Source organism: Myxine glutinosa, chromosome 1 (genome assembly GCF_964187855.1).
Source record: "Myxine glutinosa chromosome 1, kmMyxGlut1.1, whole genome shotgun sequence".
Classification (NCBI taxonomy): domain Eukaryota; kingdom Metazoa; phylum Chordata; class Myxini; order Myxiniformes; family Myxinidae; genus Myxine; species Myxine glutinosa.
The window spans coordinates 160,038,164-160,057,347 of NC_136261.1; the positions used below are offsets into that span (position 1 = coordinate 160,038,164).

The window sequence follows — 19,184 nt, forward strand, 5'->3', positions numbered from 1 at the left end:
TTTGTCTGCACAGAATAAATATGATTTTCTCTGAAACCGTTGGTCCAATTGACAGGAAATTTTCACCATAGGTGCAACTCCACATGTATAATTTTTTTAAATTATGACGTCATATGTCACGTGGTATGGGCGCCATCTTTGAAAAAACGAAAACCTTTGCACATCTATATCTCTGAAAGCGCTGCATAGAAAAAATTGAGACATGGCTCATTGTAAAGAACTCTCCATGGGGAATAAAATATGTTAATGATGATGTCATAGGTGCCTCCATAATGACGTCCTAAATTGACAAGTACAAAACTTCATCCAATCAAGATGAAATTTCTTGAGCTTCATCTCGAGATAAATTGGTGGAGAAAAAAAACAATGATGATGTCATCGGTCATGTGGTTCGGCCGCCATATTTGTTTTAAAACAAAAGCCTTCAAAACCACTGAAAACACGTCCTGGTGAGGGTCTGCAATCTCTGAATGCTCTTTCTACTTTATCAATACTTTTCATGTGATGTCACATTCTTGTAAACATGTTTAGTTCAACAGTGATGCTTCAGTCCAAATACACTTGCCACAAGTACATAAATGCAATGTGAAAACAGAAAAGATGCAAGAACAAAGCACATGGTCCGTGATTTCCCATTACCTGCTTTTCAAAGAACAATGTATTCACTGCCTGGCGGCACGGTAGAATCATCAGTGGGAAGCTCACAGCCACCGACATAACAAAGCCACATCGTACCACCTCCGTCACGAAGTTTGAAGGGAAATTCACAAGGACGTTGCCAGAAATGTTGTCAGTGAAGGTTACATAGCCAAAGAAGCCAACCTGCAGGCCACGAGACATACTGACACTTGCTGTGATTTGAGGGTCATAATTAATTTTTTAACATAGGTTTTAATTTTCCAATCCTGTTATCTCTACTTCCCGATTTATGTCCATAACATATTCTCTATTGAAGAATCTCACCGGAGGTTATTTGAACTGTTTGCTTTCTCAGTACGAGTTCAGAATAAATAGTAGTAGTATATCTTACAATGTGAAAAAAATCCCTGCAAATTGGTAATAAACAATATAACATTAATGAAAACAATAATGTCTTCTCAACCGTCACGTAGAGAATGTAAACGATCTTGAGTGCATTGGTGAAGATTTTATTCATTCTATTCACTGAAGGTTCTTCCAAAGTATCATATGTTGGCAGGATTTGCCTGGATATAGATGAGAAAAAAGAAGGAAGGGAAAAGGAGAAGGTAGGCAATAAATGAGGAGTTTACCAGTGAAGTACACAAACTGTGAAGAAATCGTTTTTGGTATTTCTGATACATACGACTGGCAGCCAAAGGCCATGCTGAAGATGGAGTAGCTGTGGAAGAGGCCCTTTCCCCAGCGACACAGGGAAACAGATTCCCACCATTTACCGCTTAGCAATCCACGTGGCAAGGCCAAGAGCACCACCTTGTGAGGAAAAGCAAAATGGATCAAAATAATAATACGAGTTCCCTTACAAAGAACGTTGATGCAGGAGGAGGCCATTTGGACCACAAAAGCCTGCAATATTATTACTAGCATATGGTTGTTTGTCTGCAGTCTGTTATTTTTAAATGATGAGCGTCAAGCAAGGAAGCAGTACAAATAATTTTAAGTCTTGGTAGGACTCGGCCAGGGTTTGAACTGCTGACCACCTAGAGACCTAGACTTAGAGCGGACGCTCTAACCATTACGTCAATCAAAGCTGGAATGCAGGATTTTCAAATGGGATTGAAAATCCTGCATTGAAAATTCTCATAAAGTAAGGCATGCAAAAATAAAAGGTGCAAAATATGAAAGGCATTTGCTCTGTATTATTAGTACAAAGAGTATCATGGCAAGTTGAAGGTAACAGCATACCACAAACACAAAGACCGAATAGAAGATGAGAGCCAGTGCGCTCAGTGACTGGGCAGAAGACATGAGGTTGCGCTGGAGGCTTATGGGAAGCACAAATGCCGAGGCCACAAAAAGGAGAATCAATGCACGCAAACCAAAAGAGGCCTGCAAAGTAAAAAGAGGATATCACATGAATGCATCATCTAAAACAAAGATTTTTTTAAAACTGCCAATATTCTACAATGTGAACTAAAACCTATTAACTTCTAAAGAAATTTGATTGGTCAAGACAGCATATAATGAACTTTTATGTGAACTTTTCCCCCCAAACTATGACCAAATGGTGTTCAAATATATAATTTCAAAAGGTAAACCAGAAATAGGCAAATCTCAACACATTAAAGAGATGCAAGATGACTCCACATACCGGGATCATGATGGTGCGAGACAGGAAGCTGGAGCTGAGATCCGCGATGACGACATAAAAGGCAATACACGTACCCAGCATCAAGCCGATCATGCTGTAGTGGCACATTATAAATCAGCACAACATCCACCCGTTTTGTCAACATTAGGGAACACACAAAGTCTCTCTAATCAGTAGCAATAAACATACCACAGTGGTATCACAAAAACACCATAATTCATAAGTGCAGAAAGGTATACAGGATATCCAGATATATTCATTGTGCAGGCGAGTATGTTTAAAATGCAGCACCTTGCTTTCACAGCACAATGACAGTTAAATGGGTTAATAAATTATCAAACAAGCTTTATAGCATGAGGCAAACTTATCACATAACTCACGAACAAAAAATGGGAATTCAAATATACTACACCTTGCTTCAACAAAAAACTTTCCTCCTGTACCGTAAGCTTGATAGGCTGCAAAAGAAATGAAAAAAGTTAAATAAATGCAACAATTTTCATGCACTACTGCACTATTTTGACAAGTTGGTTCCAAATATCTTAACAGGTTTTATTCACATCACAGGCAGGTCAGGGTCCCCATGATTTTTCCTCGCATCTCCTCCGGTTTAGCTCCCTCTGAACTCCCAGCCCTCAGACCCTCCTCTGCTCCTACAGGAGGCACGTGTTCTCCAATTATACTTATCCTGGTTAAACTCCCAAAATCCAAGCACCCCTCATCAACTGATGTCCTTCACTTCTCTTCCATCTTCCTGAGACTGTTATAATGGAGCACGGCCCAGCAGGAGGATCCCGTCCTGGGACCGGTGTACAAATGGGTCAAATTGGGGCAAAGACCTAAGGGGGAAGAGGTCACCCCCCTCGGGGCACAAACAAAGGCGTATTGGGCTGAGTGGCAGACCCTAGAATTGAAAAGTAACATCTTGTATCGCAAGTGGGTGGAGGTTCCCTCTGAGAGAACTTCCTGACTGGTGATAGTCCCTGACAAATTTAAGAACGTCATATTACAACAGGTGCATGGTACCCGCTCCGGTGGCCATTTGGGCAGGACAAAGACAACATCTCTGGTCCGCCGGAGGTTCTATTGGGTGAATATGGGGCGCGACATACAGGACTGGTGTCGGAGATGCGACGCCTGTTCTGCCAAAAAGGGACCAGCACGGAGGATGAGGGCCCCCCTTCAATTACACCAGGTTGGGGCCCCCCTTGAGCAGGTGGCTATGGATATTCTAGGACCGCTACCCTGCAACCGCCAAGTTAACAAATACATCCTTGTTGTAATGGATTATTTCACCAAGTGGCCGGAGGCCTACGCCCTCCCCAACCAAGAAGCCGGGGTGGTAGCGCAGGCCTTCGTGGAAGGATTTGTATGTCGGCATGGGATTCCACAGGAGCTGCACAATGATCAGGGACGAAATTTTGAAAGCCAATTACTAAAAGATGTGTGCAGACTCCTGTCAATTCGGAAAACACGGACAACGCCCTTGTGGCCACAATCTGACGGGATGGTGGAAAGATTCAACAGAACATTGATACAACAACTAGCATTGTTCACCACCACCCGTCAGGATGACTGGGACGAACATCTCCCGTACTTGTTGATGGCCTACCGAACTAGCCAGCACGGGGCCACCGCATGCAGTCCAGCGTTGCTTATGTATGGGCGGGAGTTGCGGGCTCCCGCCGACTTGCTTTGCTGTCCCGTGCCAGACACCACAGATACACCACCGAGGGAGGGTTACGCACATCACCTGGAGGAAGGCATGGAGCGGGTCCATGCCTTCGCCCGCCGCCAGCTCCATCTGGCAGGGGCCAAGAGGAAGCGCAGGTACGACCACCGGAGCCAGGGGAGCCAGTACGCTCTGGGGATGAAGATTTGGTTCTTTAATCCCCGGAGGCAGAAGGGTAGGTGCCCAAAACTCACCTCCCCTGGCAAGGCCCGGGAGTCGTCCTGTCGCAAGTCTGTGACGTGGTCATAAAGATCAAAATGGGGCCACGAGCCCTCCCTCGGATCGTCCATGCCGACCAGATAAGACCTTACGCCGGCGAGCAGGCGCCCTCGTGGATTGCCTCGGCTCTAGATGCCGAGGCAGGACCCAGTACCTCTAACAAAGGGGGCTCGTAGTGTCAGAGGACTGGGGGGTGATAGTGGGAGATGCCCGATGTGGAGGAATGGCAACTCTGCCATCCCTCACATCATCCGGGCACATGAGCTATAGATTATGGGGTTATGGCGGTGCAAACCAAGCCAGGGAGGGTTTGGATAAATGTATAGGGACCTAGAGATGACCATAGGTAACTGTAGGGTTAAGTAGCGACATGTACCTGTAGTCGGGGACGTAGCAGATTAGTTGGATGATAACGACGTGGGAGCGCAATAGTATAAGGGGCGACTGGGAAGCGCGAGTTTCAGAAGGGGGATAGTCAGCTTAGACGATGCAGTGTGTGTGAAGGACGTGATGGAGCAGCGTATGGTGGAAAGTGCGATTGTGAGTTGTATGGAGCGAATGGTCCCGGAGGAAGGAGGGTGCAGAGAGCACCAGGTGTGTGTGAGCACAGGTGTGCAAGTGAACAGGTGTATGGAGAATGGTTGTGTGAAATAGCTAGTATGGAATGGAGTATGGAATGGATGGTGTGGAGTGAGTAGTGTGGAAAACGTGGAGTGGAGTGGTTGGTGCGAAGGGAGTGGATGGGGAAGCTGAACCCCTATCACGAATACCCGGGGAGGGTAGTTTAAGAGTTAGGTAGAGGGTATAGGTAAATTGTGGTTGGATATTGGCATCTATGGTGCGTGTGGTAGAATGGTGTTTGGATGGGTGCATTAGTGACGTGGAAATGGCTGGGCGTGTGGCCTGTTAGTGTGTATGGTTAAATGGGCACTCCGCCACTGTGAGGATGTCGGCCAGGTGAGGCCGCAGGTGGGCTCTGGGAGCCGGTAGAGTTGTGAATGGGGCCCGAGGATCCGGAGGACGGACCCGGGTAGCCCAGTGCCAGAGAGGACACCGAGGGGGTAAGTGCCAGGGAGGGCCTTCCCCAGTTAGATAGGTTAGGATAAGGAGCAGGTAAGCTAGGAGGCAACTGCAGTGGCGGAGGTGTGCAGGTGAGCGGACCTGCTGGGAGCGCCACACGGCCCAGTCCTGAAATTGTGCAAAGGCACAGGCAGTTGAATCGGGGGAGTGAGACCCCAAATTGGAGAGCGCCACAATATGTGCAATGGGAGTTCGGTTTTTAGAACCGCATAGTGTAAGACGGCCAATGGTTTGGCAGAGAAAGACCCCGGGTAGGGTAAAAGTGTTAAAGTCATTTAGAGGGTAGTTAGGATTAGAATCTCCTCGCACCATCTACATCCACTCACCTGAAGTGACGATAGAACTCCACACCATGGTTTGGTTATTTTTGTGCAGATGTTTTTGGGAATGTGAGACGCATCATGACGTGGGCGAGCCATTGTGCTGGTTGTTCCATCTCTTCCTCCTTAAGAGGGATTGATGATGAATTGGGTGATGGCAAATTTGGTTAGAGGGATTGTGAACCAATTTGGGATATTGGGGAGGACGAGACGATAGTGACGGAATTTGTAAATTGCCGTGTAAATACAGGGTAAGGGGCGAGGGTAGAGTAGGTGACAGGGGGGGGGGGGGGGTGACGTACGTTTGGGACGAGCTTTCTCCGCTCGATCTCCAGGCGCACCTCACCTCTGCATTGCCTTTATTGATGTGTACCCTTGCACCCTTACCCATCGCTGACTCTGCTTTGTCTTCCTCCCCACCCATGGACCGTGCTCTCTGGGCACTGAGGGAGAGCGTGCGGGAGCCGCATCTGTGTGCCCGAGCCACCGCTGCCAGCTGCCTGGATCGATGCACCACCTTATGGACCACACGTTTGTGGCTAAGCACCACACCCATATGGACCACAGTACTGTGGCCGAGCACCACGAATGGACCCCGCGTGTTGGGGCCTGGCCACTCTGCTGGGACCGGCCATGATGGCCAGGGAAGAGTTGGCTTGCAGACCACGGTGAGGTGGCCCCTTTTACCCGACAGGTGGACCACCCATAGTTGGCCCCTGTGGGCCATAAATAAAAATGGACACGTTTTGTGCCTTTTTATTATTGCAAATAGGCAGCAAGCCACCAAGAACGACAATATCTGGAAGAAACATCGGCCAGCAGAGGGAGCAGCAAGAAGAAGAACAAGACCATCAGTTTGTTTTATTGTGTGTGTGCAATGTAGCACTGGATGGTGCTTGATGGTGCTTATTGGTGCTTTGGTGCTTGCATACTCGGGGATGCATTGTAATATCAATTCTGCATCCCCGGGCATGTAGAGGTGGTGTATCGGTGCAGTGCATGCTGTTTCCTCCCTCCCACCGGATTATTTTTGTCTCCCAAAGAAATGACAGGTCCTGGGTTGCCATGTAAATACAAATAGTGCTGTGTAAATAATGCTCCCCACCGTACATGTATAGTTTGAGAATAATTCCGCAATTCGGTTAATTGTGGGTGCGAATCTGTTAGGCAGGATGCAACGTAGCAGGCGGGACATACTTAATTGTGTTTTAAAACTGTCGCACTCAAGGGCAAGGTTAATAGTAGAGGGGTATTACACCTGCGTGTCACATTAAGTTAAAGTTTTTTTTTCGGCCCGGGACGTGCCGTGAGGAATGAGGGTGCTGTGTTACGGTTTTTAGAACCTTCACATGTAAATTTAGTAGTAAATTCCCTTATAAATGACCCCTGTGTACATGTCCCCTTAATTGGCTGTTAATTAAAGATTGCACCTTAGTTAGTCCGAGTACAACACGTAGGACACTTTAGGATCTCTATAGTTATATCATTATTATGTGTTCCAGGTAAGGCTGTGTTTCCAATAGTTGACTCTACGTTGCATCAATCAAATAAGATAGGTCCCTTTCAGTTCCCCAATCATCTCTGCAAAGTGCCAGTAACAGTTGGGCTGTTTTCGTGGGCATCACACCGCCTCTGCTCGCCCAGCAGCGTTCGCTGCCTGGCACCAAACTCCATTACGCACGAGGCCAAGAAGGGGGGAGGAGCCGCCAGAGCATGGGCGTGGCACCACCTCATCATCAAAGGTGGAGTCAGAGAGCCCTTAACACCCAACCAGGGCTCGGTGGGCATGGCTTGATAGGGCGTGGCAAGAAACGTCTGGACTGGAGAGCTCGAGAGGGTTCCAAGGGCGTGGTAATAAAACCCTTGGCGCGAGGCCCCCACCAGAGACGGTGAGAAGGCAGAGATGCGTGAGGAGGTTCAAGAGAGTCGGTGGGAAGCAGATGAGCGAGGAGCACTGAAAGACGCATGAGAAAGGAGCACTGGAGAGAGACGCGAAGAGAGACGCACTGACGACCGGGTTTTGCTGAACCAGGAGCGAGTGCGTGCACGCGGGACACCAACGGCATGCCAGGATTCCCGAACCTCCCTGCCCACCAGTCCTGTGGACCGTCTGCCCTTCTCATCCTTCCCCCATTCTTGCCTGAAAACCCCATTAGTGTACGTGAGTTTGTTCTGTTTGTCTTGTCCCTGGGTATAAGTAAGAGTGTTTAAGAATTGCTCTGTGTATCTTCTTCTTCTTCGCCCTGTTAATTACTTTCGTTCCCTTCTTCTTTGGTTTTGGTTTTTGTATAATAATTAATAAATCCCTGTTCCTTCTTATTCTTTGGGTTCTTTCTCGTCCGATCGCTTTAGTGATTTCCCCATTGAGTACCTGTGGCGTGATTTCGGCCGAACCGCTTACAATCGGGTTTAGTCTTTTGTTAACGGCCCGCGTCGCAGCTCGCTTCGCTCGGCGCAATCCATCTATTACGCTACGGCCCGGGTGGGAGTATTTCCTCGCGTACCGGAAGGCGCTGGTACTTAGGTCATAGGAATAATTGGCCTACTACCCTATTCAGCGCTGACCGGGCGTGAGATCATACCCCCAGGACCGGTCGGACGGCCAGCTTAACAAGACAAGGGGATTAACCCCCCCCCCCCCCTTGCTAACGGGAGTACCGTCCCCCGGATCCGTAACAATATATATATATATATATATATATATATATATATATATATATATATATACAGTGGAACCTTGACTTACGAGTTTAATTCGTTCTGTGACCGAGCTCGTAACTCAAATTGCTCGTTTCTCAAATCAAATTTCCCCATTAAAATGCATTGAAATGCTATTAATCCGTTCCAGCCCGCCAAAAACCACACCAATTTTTTTTTAAATATACAGTATATATAAAAATATCTCGCGCTTTATATTTCACCTGTATGCAGCATACAAGTTGGCAGGATGGCCTGGACTGGAGGTACGCACACTTGACTCTAAAGTCTAAAATGTCCAGCCTGGGTTTGAATCCCGACCCAGCTATAACCTGTCATGGGTGAATCACAGGCAGCGTGATTCATCAATGTGTGTACCGCTAAACTGGGCGCCCCGTTTGCGTCCCATTAGTTGTTGGATGTTAAGGATCTCACCATGTTTTCCACAAAGAGAAGGCGAGCTATCGCCGGCACTCTGAACAAGTTGACGGCAGAGATACTGTACTTGCACGGCAAGATAACCACGTGACCGGAACCCACCTGGCGGCGTAAACTCAAAATAACCAACATGCGAAAACAAAAATGCAGCGCTATACGACAGAGATACTGTACTTGCACGGCAAGATAACCACGTGACCAGAACCCACCTGGCGGCGTAAACTCAAAATAACCAACATGCGAAAACAAAAATGCAGCGCTATACGACAGAGATACTGTACTTGCACGGCAAGATAACCACGTGACCGGAACCCACCTGGCGGCGTAAACTCAAAATAACCAACATGCGAAAACAAAAATGCAGCGCTATACGACAGAGATACTGTACTTGCACGGCAAGATAACCACGTGACCGGGTGGCGAAAGCTCGTAATTCAGATCTCGGCTCGCATCTCAAAGCAATAAACCGCCCGAGCGACGGCTCGTATCTCGAAAAACTCGTAAGTTGGGGCACTCGTAAGTCAAGGTTCCACTGTATATATATATATATATATATATATATATATATATATATATATATATATATATATATATATATATATATATATATATATACACACACACACACACACAGACTTGGCATTTAATATGGAATTTTTTTTTTTCTCGACTTGAGTTTCCTTTCTGAACTCAGTATATCAATCTGGTGAGTTTCTTTTATGCTTCGGTGATTTCTATGTTAAAAGAACCATGTCACTGATTGTCTGTCGCAACAAGACGTCAATAACAGGATTATATCACAGGTGGCGTGACAAAATGTACAGACAGGTACATTTGACGATTGGCTTCACAATCGGGTATATAAGGGTTGTTGCATTCTGTATTAGTGGAAAACAACTGCTGCATGTCTACAAAAGTTATTGCCGCTTCCTCTGGAGATGGTCCGTCAACTCGACAATGCTGTTTGTCATGGAGTGGTGGCTTTACGAAATTCCGGCATGAAACAGTGTGCTATTGCTCGGCAGTATGGCATCACTCAAGGTCAGGTGTCAAAGATCCCGAAACAAAATGCTCAGAGGGGTGTCCCTCCTCCAATATCGAGGCCAGGACGTCCCCACAGAACCACAAGGAGGGATGATCGCCAGCTGCACCGGTTAGTCCGCAATGGCCGTACCCAGTCAGCTAATCGGCTAATCGGCAGCTAAGTGGCAGCAACTGACAAATGTGCCTGTATCCAGAAGGCTAGTCAACCAACGACTGGTTCAAGCAGGCTATCGTGCCAGGTGTCCCCTGAGAAAGCCACGCCTGACAAGACAACACCGCCAGCGCCGATTGCAGTGGGCCAGAGAGCACCGTCAATGGCAGCCAGGACACTGGAATCACGTGATCTTCAGTGACGAGTCTTGATTTCTGGTCTATCGTCAAGATGGCCATGTCCGAGTGCGCAGACAAGTGCATGAAGCCTACAACGAAGATTGTATAGTGCCAAGAGTCCAAGCTGGAGGTGGTGGGGTGACCGTTTGGGCTGCTTTTCATGCAGGGGGAAAAACTGACCTAGTTGTTCTGAATGGAAACCTGAACCAGTTCAAGTACAGGGCCATTCTGGAAGAAACATTGCTTCCATTTGCTCGTGTAGCCTTTCGAGGAAACTTTGTCTTCCAAGATGACAATGCATGGCCTCATCGTGCTCGCATGATCCAACACTTTCTTGCTAACCGTGGTGTAGAGCATATGGAGTGGCCTGCCATGTCCCCGGATATGAATCCGATAGAGAACTTGTGGGCAGAATTAACGCGTCAAATCGACCACTTGGATCAGCAGCCGACCTCTTTGCGTGAATTGCAGCAGGCTATTGTCACTGCATGGCAAGCGATTCCTGTCCAAACCTTGGCAAATCTCGTGAACAGCATGCCTCGACGTGTACGTGCTCTCCTGAATGCTCGTGGGGGTTACACGAAGTACTGAACTGTAATTTTACTGTCCGTAATCCCAGTCGTGATTTAACTTTTGTTTAAATTTTTTTTAGCTGATGTGCAAAATAAAGAGATACTTCTGGAAAACGTACACGAAGTTTAACACAGTACTGTCCATGAATTGAGTTCGATATCAGTTTACATCACTTTCAAGGATCAATTTATTTGTTTCGAAATGTCAAATGTGGTTTTTGTTTCTTTTAAAGGTCACATTAACAAAATCTAGAATAATTTCAACATAATTCCAATGAACTTTTGGTTCTAAGACATCTTGAAAAGTAAGTTCACCCCCACAAAAAAAATATTCCATATTAAATGTCGTCTGTGTGTATATGTATATATATTATATATATATATATATATATATATATAGATATATATATATATATATATATCAATTGTTACGAAAACGGAGAGGGCTTCCCTCGTTGCCCTGCGGAGATCAACCCGCCGTTCCTTCTACTAACCACTCTCTGTTCCTGGTCGTCCCAACGCTCTCTCCCGCCCGCAGCGCCGCCAGGGTATTCGGGCCAGAAAGTCGGAATGGGCCTTCCCGGGACCTGAGTGCAACGCTCGGTCGTGAGACAGGGAAGAGACGGCCGTTCGAGCTACGGTTTTAGGTTACCGAGCGGGTTTAGTAACCCGTAGTTCGAACCATTAACAAGCTACACCCGATTATAACGTTGGCCAAATCGCGCTATGCTAAATCAATGATAGAAAAGACACGACGACTGGGAAAGATGAAACGACGCAAGGGGGTACAGTTCTCAAGACCTCCGGAGGAGGGTGTAATTACAGTGGTGGAGAAAAGGGGTAGATTACAAGGTAGAGTGAGGTAAAGAACACAGAAGAGATGGGCACTTAAATACAGGCTTATTTATACCCAGACAGACCACGGACAAACGGACAAGGCAGACTCACACAGGGGTTGATGGCAGGAATGGACAGGTAGATCGATGGCACAAGGTGCACCTTGGCTCGGGGACAGGATAAAGCACAGTCCAAAGATGCAGGGAGGTCTCACTGAACGGCAGAGGTCTCACAGCGCTCAGAGGGTACGTCTTTCTTGCTTCAAGCTCAGCGCGCATCTGACGTCACCTCTCTCTCTACTGCGCATGCTCAACGGGGAGTGACACGCCCTCAGCTGGTTGGTTCCGCCCCAACTGGGGCCGGTCCGCCGCTTCCATTGGGTGCGGGGGTTACCGGGCTCCGCCCTTGATGAGGAGCCGACAGGGAGCCATGTTCTGCCCCTGTTTGGTAACCCCGTCAAGCACATGTCCGATGGCGGCTCGTTGGGAAGGCCTGGTGTCCTTCCACCACTCCTACCAACCAAGCCGGAGTGAGGACGCGCACTCCCTGCGCTCGTTGTTGTTGTTGTTGTTGTTGTTGTTGTTGTTGTTGTTGTTGCTGCTGAAGAGAACTGTGAGGAAGAGCTGCGAGGAGGTATTGGGAGGTCCTAAACTTCCTAACGGTGCCATACAATCACATTCTGGTGCAACGAAGGGTCAGAATTAATGGAAACGAATCCTTAACTGACATAGACTAAGAATAACTAGCAAGATGTCCTATAGTTGTCTACATGAGATGCGGTGGACCTGGATGCGACATTTAATGGGGGAAATAGGGGGAGGTCGGGTCTACAGAGTGTTGTTTACAGAAAATGGGACTAGGGAATGGGGGATTGGGGAGAGTTGGGAAGTATTGAGGAAATAGGGGAATATTTACAAGCGGATATGGATGGATGCAAATCCCATATCCGCAACAATATATATATATATATATATATATATATAATATATATAATATATATATATATATACTGAAACGCAAAAGAAACTTACCACCTTTGAAACCTTTAAATATCAACAATAACACTGCGTGTAGTAAATGTGTGAACTTATTTGTGGACAATAGTGTCCTCACTGTCAGACAAAATGGTCACGGATGGTCACTTGAACCTTCAATGGTCACTTCATAGCACAGCTGTTGAACAGCCGTTTTGACTGTCAGTGATTAGCCAAGAGGTACGGGATGATTTTAATGAGCTGCACGTGATGTCTTGATATTGGCTTTAAAAAGGCCAGTGCAAAATGGGCATTTTGACCGAAAAATTTGACCATTTTGACCAACTTCAAAAAGACCGAAAACACAAAAGAAACTTACCACCTTTGAAACCTTTAAATATCAACAATAACACTGCGTATAGTAAATGTGTGAACTTATTTGTGGACAATAGTGTCCTCACTGTCAGACAAAACAGTCACGGATGGTCACTTGAACCTTCAATGGTCACTTCATAGCACAGCTGTTGAACAGCCGTTTTGACTGTCAGTGATTAGCCAAGGGGTACGGGATGATTTTAATGAGCTGCACGTGATGTCTTGATATTGGCTTTAAAAAGGCCAGTGCAAAATGGGCATTTCAATCAACATGCCACGATTGTCAAGGGATCAACGGCAGCGTGCCCTGGGCATGCTGCAAGGTGGACTGAGCTACCGTGAGGTGGCACGTCGCCTTGGCTGTTCACACCAGACGATATCGGCCCTGGTGGACAGAGACACCCTCCACAACTCTGCAGATGACAGACCTCGATCAGGGAGGCCAAGAGTCACCACTGCAAGGCAGGACAGGCAGATGGTCCGAAGTCACCTGCGGGATCGATTCCGTCCAGCATCCCACACTGCGGCAGAAACTCCGGGGCGTGCAAACCCACGGATCTCCAATGATACTGCACGAAGACGACTGCATGACTATGGTCTGACTGCCAGAAGACCATACAGAGGCCCCGTGATGACGGTTGCCCATCGCCGCAACCGTCAGAGATGGTGCCAGCAGCATCAGCGGTGGACCTTGGCGCAGTGGAACGAGGTCACTTTCAGCGATGAGTCAAGGTTCTGTGTGGACAGTCCTGATGGGCGTGAGTGTGTCTGGAGAAGAACTGGCGAGCGATATGCCGATTGTTGCGTGCGTCAAGCCAACAGGTGGGGTGGCCCAAGTGTGATGGTGTGGGCAGCCATATCAGGCCGGTACAGGACGCCACTGGTGGTTGTGGATGGGAATCTTAACGCCCAGTGGTATGTGGATAACAACCTGCGACCTCATCTGCTGCCATTCCTGCTAGACCACCCAGAACTGAGAACCTTTCAGCATGACAACGCTCGTCCCCATGCTGCTCGCTTTACCACTGCATTTCTCCAAGGCGAGAACATCAACACCATGCAGTGGCCTGCGCTCTCCCCTGACCTGAATCCCATCGAGCACCTGTGGGATGAGCTTGGGAGACGCGTAGTTGGCAGGGCCAGGACACGGGCAGAGCTGCTTCAGACATTGAGGACTGAGTGGGACAGAATCCAGCAGCAATCCATCCAAAGACTGGTAGGCAGTATACGCCGACGATGCACTGCCTGTATCCAAAACAATGGTGGCCATACACGCTATTGAAAGGGGACTGACATTGCATCCTGTGCTGTTCTGTACTGTAGAACAAACTGATGAGATGGTGTATCTTGGTCAAAAACTTGACATGTCATCAATAAAAGGCCAATGTTTCAATTAGCAATTGTTGGTTTGTTTTATTTTGAACTGTTACAATTTTATTACATTTCAAACAAGTGGTAAATTTCTTTTGCGTTTTCGGTCTTTTTGAAGTTGGTCAAAATGGTCAAAATGGTCAAATTTTTCGGTCAAAATGCCCATTTTGCACTGGCCTTTTTAAAGCCAATATCAAGACATCACGTGCAGCTCATTAAAATCATCCCGTACCCCTTGGCTAATCACTGACAGTCAAAACGGCTGTTCAACAGCTGTGCTATGAAGTGACCATTGAAGGTTCAAGTGACTATCCGTGACCATTTTGTCTGACAGTGAGGACACTATTGTCCACAAATAAGTTCACACATTTACTATACGCAGTGTTATTGTTGATATTTAAAGGTTTCAAAGGTGGTAAGTTTCTTTTGTGTTTTCGGTCTTTTGAAGTTGGTCAAAATGGTCAAATGTTTCGGTCAAAATGCCCATTTTGCACTGGCCTTTTTAAAGCCAATATCAAGACATCACGTGCAGCTCATTAAAATCATCCCGTACCCCTTGGCTAATCACTGACAGTCAAAACGGCTGTTCAACAGCTGTGCTATGAAGTGACCATTGAAGGTTCAAGTGACCATCCGTGACCGTTTTGTCTGACAGCGAGGACACTATTGTCCACAAATAAGTTCACACATTTACTACACGCAGTGTTATTGTTGATATTTAAAGGTTTCAAAGGTGGTAAGTTTCTTTTGCGTTTCAGTGTATATATATATATATATACATACACACATACACACATACATACATACATACATACATACATACATACATACATATATATACACACTAGCAGAAGTACCTGGCATTGCCGGGCGGGGGAGGAGAGGGGAGGGGGAAGAGGAGGGGAGGGGAATGGGGGGGAGGGGAGGAGAGGGGGGGAGGGGAGGAGAGGGGGGGAGGGGAGGGGAGGAGAGGGGGGGGGAGGGGAGAAGAGGGGGGGGGGGGAAGTACCCGGCATTCCGTGTATAAACATGAGGGAGAAGAGGGGGGAGGGGAGGGGTAGGGGGAGGAGGGGAGGGGGAGGGGAGGAGAGGGGGGGAGGGAGAGGGATGGGAGAGGGGTGGGAGGGGGGAGGGGGAGGAGGAGGGGGGAGGGGGAAAAGGGAGGGGGAGGGGGAGGGGAGGGGGTAGGGTGGAGGGGGATGGGGAGGGGGAGGGGAGGACGGAGGGGGGAGGGGGAAGGGGGAGGGAAGGGGAGGGCCAGTCAACAATGACGTTGCAGTTCTCATGGTCGGAGAGCAGCACAACAATCGCGACATCGTCCTGAATCTTCGCAACAGCACGAAGCGGATTTTGGAGACTCACCGATCCTGTGACGCCCTCCAGTACCAACGTTGCCGGGTGGGGGAAGGGAGACCCGTACATTCCCAACCCGTACATTCGCCCTCTCGACTCAAGCTCACTCGGACAAAAGCCTCGCACAAATTACACCGTGAAGGCCCAATGGCCATGTCTATGCCACAAAGCAAGTACGTGAGCGAGTCGGGCGCACTGAATTGAAAATATATAGAACGCTCATACTCCGTGAAAAGTGAAGCCAACTGGCGGCGGGGATGGAACATCACGTGATCGCTCTGAGCGAATCAGCGCGCTGCTCTGCCACCGGTCAGAATCCGTGTATAATATTCCTCGCTGAAAAAAAATCTATGTGAAACATGCTACTATCTATGCTAAATCATGCTAAATCATGCTAAATGCTAATCATGCTAAAATCTATGCTACTTGCTGTGAGTTTATGGCGGCAAGGAACATCACGTGATCGCGTCACGAACATCATTCGTGATCACGTGATCGTGATCGTCATCAATGAGCGCGAATGAGCGAATCAGCGCGCTGCTCTGCCACTGGTTCAGATTCCGTGTATAATATTCCTCGCTGAAAAAAATCTATGTGAAACGTGCTACTATCTATGCTAAATCATGCTAAATGCTAATCATGCTAAAATCTATGCTACTTGCTGTGAGTTTATGGCGGCAAGGAACATCACGTGATCGCTCTGAGCGAATCAGCGCACTGCTCTGCCACCGATTCAGATTCCGTGTATAATATTCCTCGCTGAAAAAAAATATGGATCTAAAGATGAAAGAAAAAAAAACCTATGTGGTGTGAATGGCAATGTTCCTCGCTGAAATGTGAAAAAACGCAATCGCTTTTCGCTCAGAATTACGTGCGAACGCGTAACTGTGAGTTTATGGCGGCAAGGAACATCACGTGATCGCTCTGAGCGAATCAGCGCGCTGCTCTGCCGCCGGTCAGATTCCGTGTATAATATTCCTCGCTGAAATGCGCTGAGGTAAAAATATGGTAAAAAAATATTATGAAATTTTTTTTTTTAGGTCGGCCATGTTCTTCCCAGGCTCAATGGCCATGTCTATGCCAAATATCAAGCACGTGAGCCTCTCCGTTTAGGAGTCTATCGGTAACATTACACACACACAAACTGTGTTTTATATATATATATATATATATATATATATATATATATATATATATATATATATATATACATACAGTCACGTGAAAAAGTAAGTACACCCCATGTAAAGTTTTGACTTTTTCAACATATTTCAACATACAGCTATTTGATCTTCATTTCAACAATACTGATAGATAAAGGTGATATAATTTAACAAATATCATGAAACATTTACATTTTGTAGTCCATTGTATAATTTAAATAAACATAAATGCAAATTTCGCATGTGGAAAAAGTAAGTACTTACACCGCAGCAAAGGGGGCAATACCACCCATTAGAGCCAAGGGTGTACTTACTTTTTCCACATGTGAAATTTGCATTTATGTTTATTTAAATTATACAATAGACTACAAAATGTAAATGTTTCATGATATTTGTTGTATTATATCACCTTTATCTATCAATATTGTTGAAATGAAGATCAAATAGCTGTATGTTGAAATATGTTGAAAAAGTCAAAACTTTACATGGGGTGTACTTACTTTTTCACGTGACTGTACATACATACATACATACATACATACATACATACATACATACATATAACAGTAAAGTGCCGATGGGTATGAACTAACAGTGGCGGACAATCGGTGGACACAATAAGCAAGGAAATTGATGAACAGGAGAAGAGAATGGGGAAGGAGGAAACACTCTAACCTACAAGTAAAAGGGTTGGGTATTGAAAGGTTAATGGAGGTAATTAGGGCGGGGGGGATGATATTAAATGGTACTGCACTGCCTGCTTGAAGCCTTGGAGGGAAGAGTGCCATATAACACTGGTGGAGGTAGTGTCATGGCTTGGGCTTTCATGTCTGCCTCTGGAACTGGCTTAACTCATCTTTATTACCTCCGCCACCAAAGGTGGATGGAGGTTAAATTTTCACCCTTGTCTGTCTGTCTGCCCGTTTGCCTGTCCATTTGTCTGTCCGTTTGTCTGTGAACAAAATATCTCAAAAAGTTGTGGACGGATTTGGACGAAATTTGGCAGAGGTGTAGTGTATGTGACAAGGACGAAATGATTAGATTTTGGTGAAGATCCGGATTCGGATCCGGCTAATATAATTTATAAGTGATTCTTCACCATTGGGAGATAGGGCCAAAAACGATGCATAGCAGGATATCTCAAAAAGTTGTGGACGGATTCGGATGAAACTTGATGGACCGGTCGGGTATCTGACAATGACGATTCAATTAGATTTTGGTGAAGATCTGAATATGGATTCGGATATGAGAATTATTTAATTCTCTAAGTGATTCTTCACCATTGGGAGATAGGGCCAAAAACGATACATAGCAGGATATCTCAAAAGGTTATGGATGGATTTGGACGAAACTTGTTGGACAGGTTGTGTGTTTGACAAGGAAGAATCGATTCAATTTTGGTGAAAATCCGGATCCGGATCCAGCTGGTAGAATTTTTAAAGTGATTCTTCACCATTGAGTGATATGGCCAACCAGGTGGATGTATGCTCTCTACTGGGTGCCGTTCTAGTTGATGATGTAACGAATGATGGCAACGGCAGAATTAACTCGGAAATGTACAGAAACATTTTGTCTGCCTATGTACAAGAAAATGCCTCCAAACTCATTCGGCAGCGCTTCACCATACAGCAAGACAATGTCCCAAAACACACTGCCAACGCAACCAAGAAGTTCATCAGAGGGGAAAAAAGTGGAAGGTTTTAGACTGGCCAAGTCAAACTCCTGATTTAAATCGAATGGAGCATGTATTTCACTTGCTGAAGAGGAGACTAGAGTCAGAAACCCCCCAAAACAAACAACAACTGAAAATGGCTGCAGTAAAGGCTTGTCAAAGCATCTCAAAGGAAGATACCAAGAGTTTGGTGATGTCAATGGGTCACAGGCTTGATGCAGTTATTGCATGCAAGGGATATATGACCAAATACTAACTATTATACTACTTTAACTTACTTTCAGTTAATCTGTTTCAATTCTTATGCTTTTCTAAAATGGGGGGACTGAACATAAAAAGAGCGAAAACACATCATCCCCCACGAGTTACTGTACAGAATGAAACACTCCACCGTATCTATTAGTGCAATTAGCTGTCCCCCTTTTCCACATTGAAATGATGCCCCGACATTCGCGGAATTTTCCTTTACATTTGCGGGATTTTCCTCGACATTTACAGGATTTTCCACGAATCGGGAACTGCTGGGAACCTATCCCCCCTTTTTCACTTGAAACAATGCCCCCACATTTGTGGGTCCGACTATTCTCCAATATACCATTCTTTAGACTTGAAGTTTAGATAATTATTATTATTTTGCATGCAGCTTGTGGGTGCTGGTTGCATCATTTTCTGGAAATGCGCCTGTGCCACTGATGCAGTGACCTGGTTTCAGTGAGC

General features: G+C 46.4%; 1 protein-coding gene across 5 annotated transcripts in view; it reads right to left on the reverse strand.

Moving 5' to 3' along the window:
• The window catches only part of SLC38A10 (solute carrier family 38 member 10), a 54,345-nt gene that overhangs the window by 21,057 nt on the left and 14,104 nt on the right, over positions 1–19,184 (reverse strand). For all 5 annotated transcript variants that reach the window (XM_068121118.2, XM_068121128.2, XM_078779154.1 and 2 more), the window contains exons 4-9: positions 2,703–2,748; positions 2,291–2,384; positions 1,885–2,028; positions 1,325–1,452; positions 1,103–1,205; positions 640–822 (exon numbers count right to left, since the gene is read on the reverse strand). In XM_068121118.2, the coding sequence (XP_067977219.2) occupies positions 640–822; positions 1,103–1,205; positions 1,325–1,452; positions 1,885–2,028; positions 2,291–2,384; positions 2,703–2,748 (698 nt within the window). The remainder of the gene's footprint in view (positions 1–639; positions 823–1,102; positions 1,206–1,324; positions 1,453–1,884; positions 2,029–2,290; positions 2,385–2,702; positions 2,749–19,184) is intronic.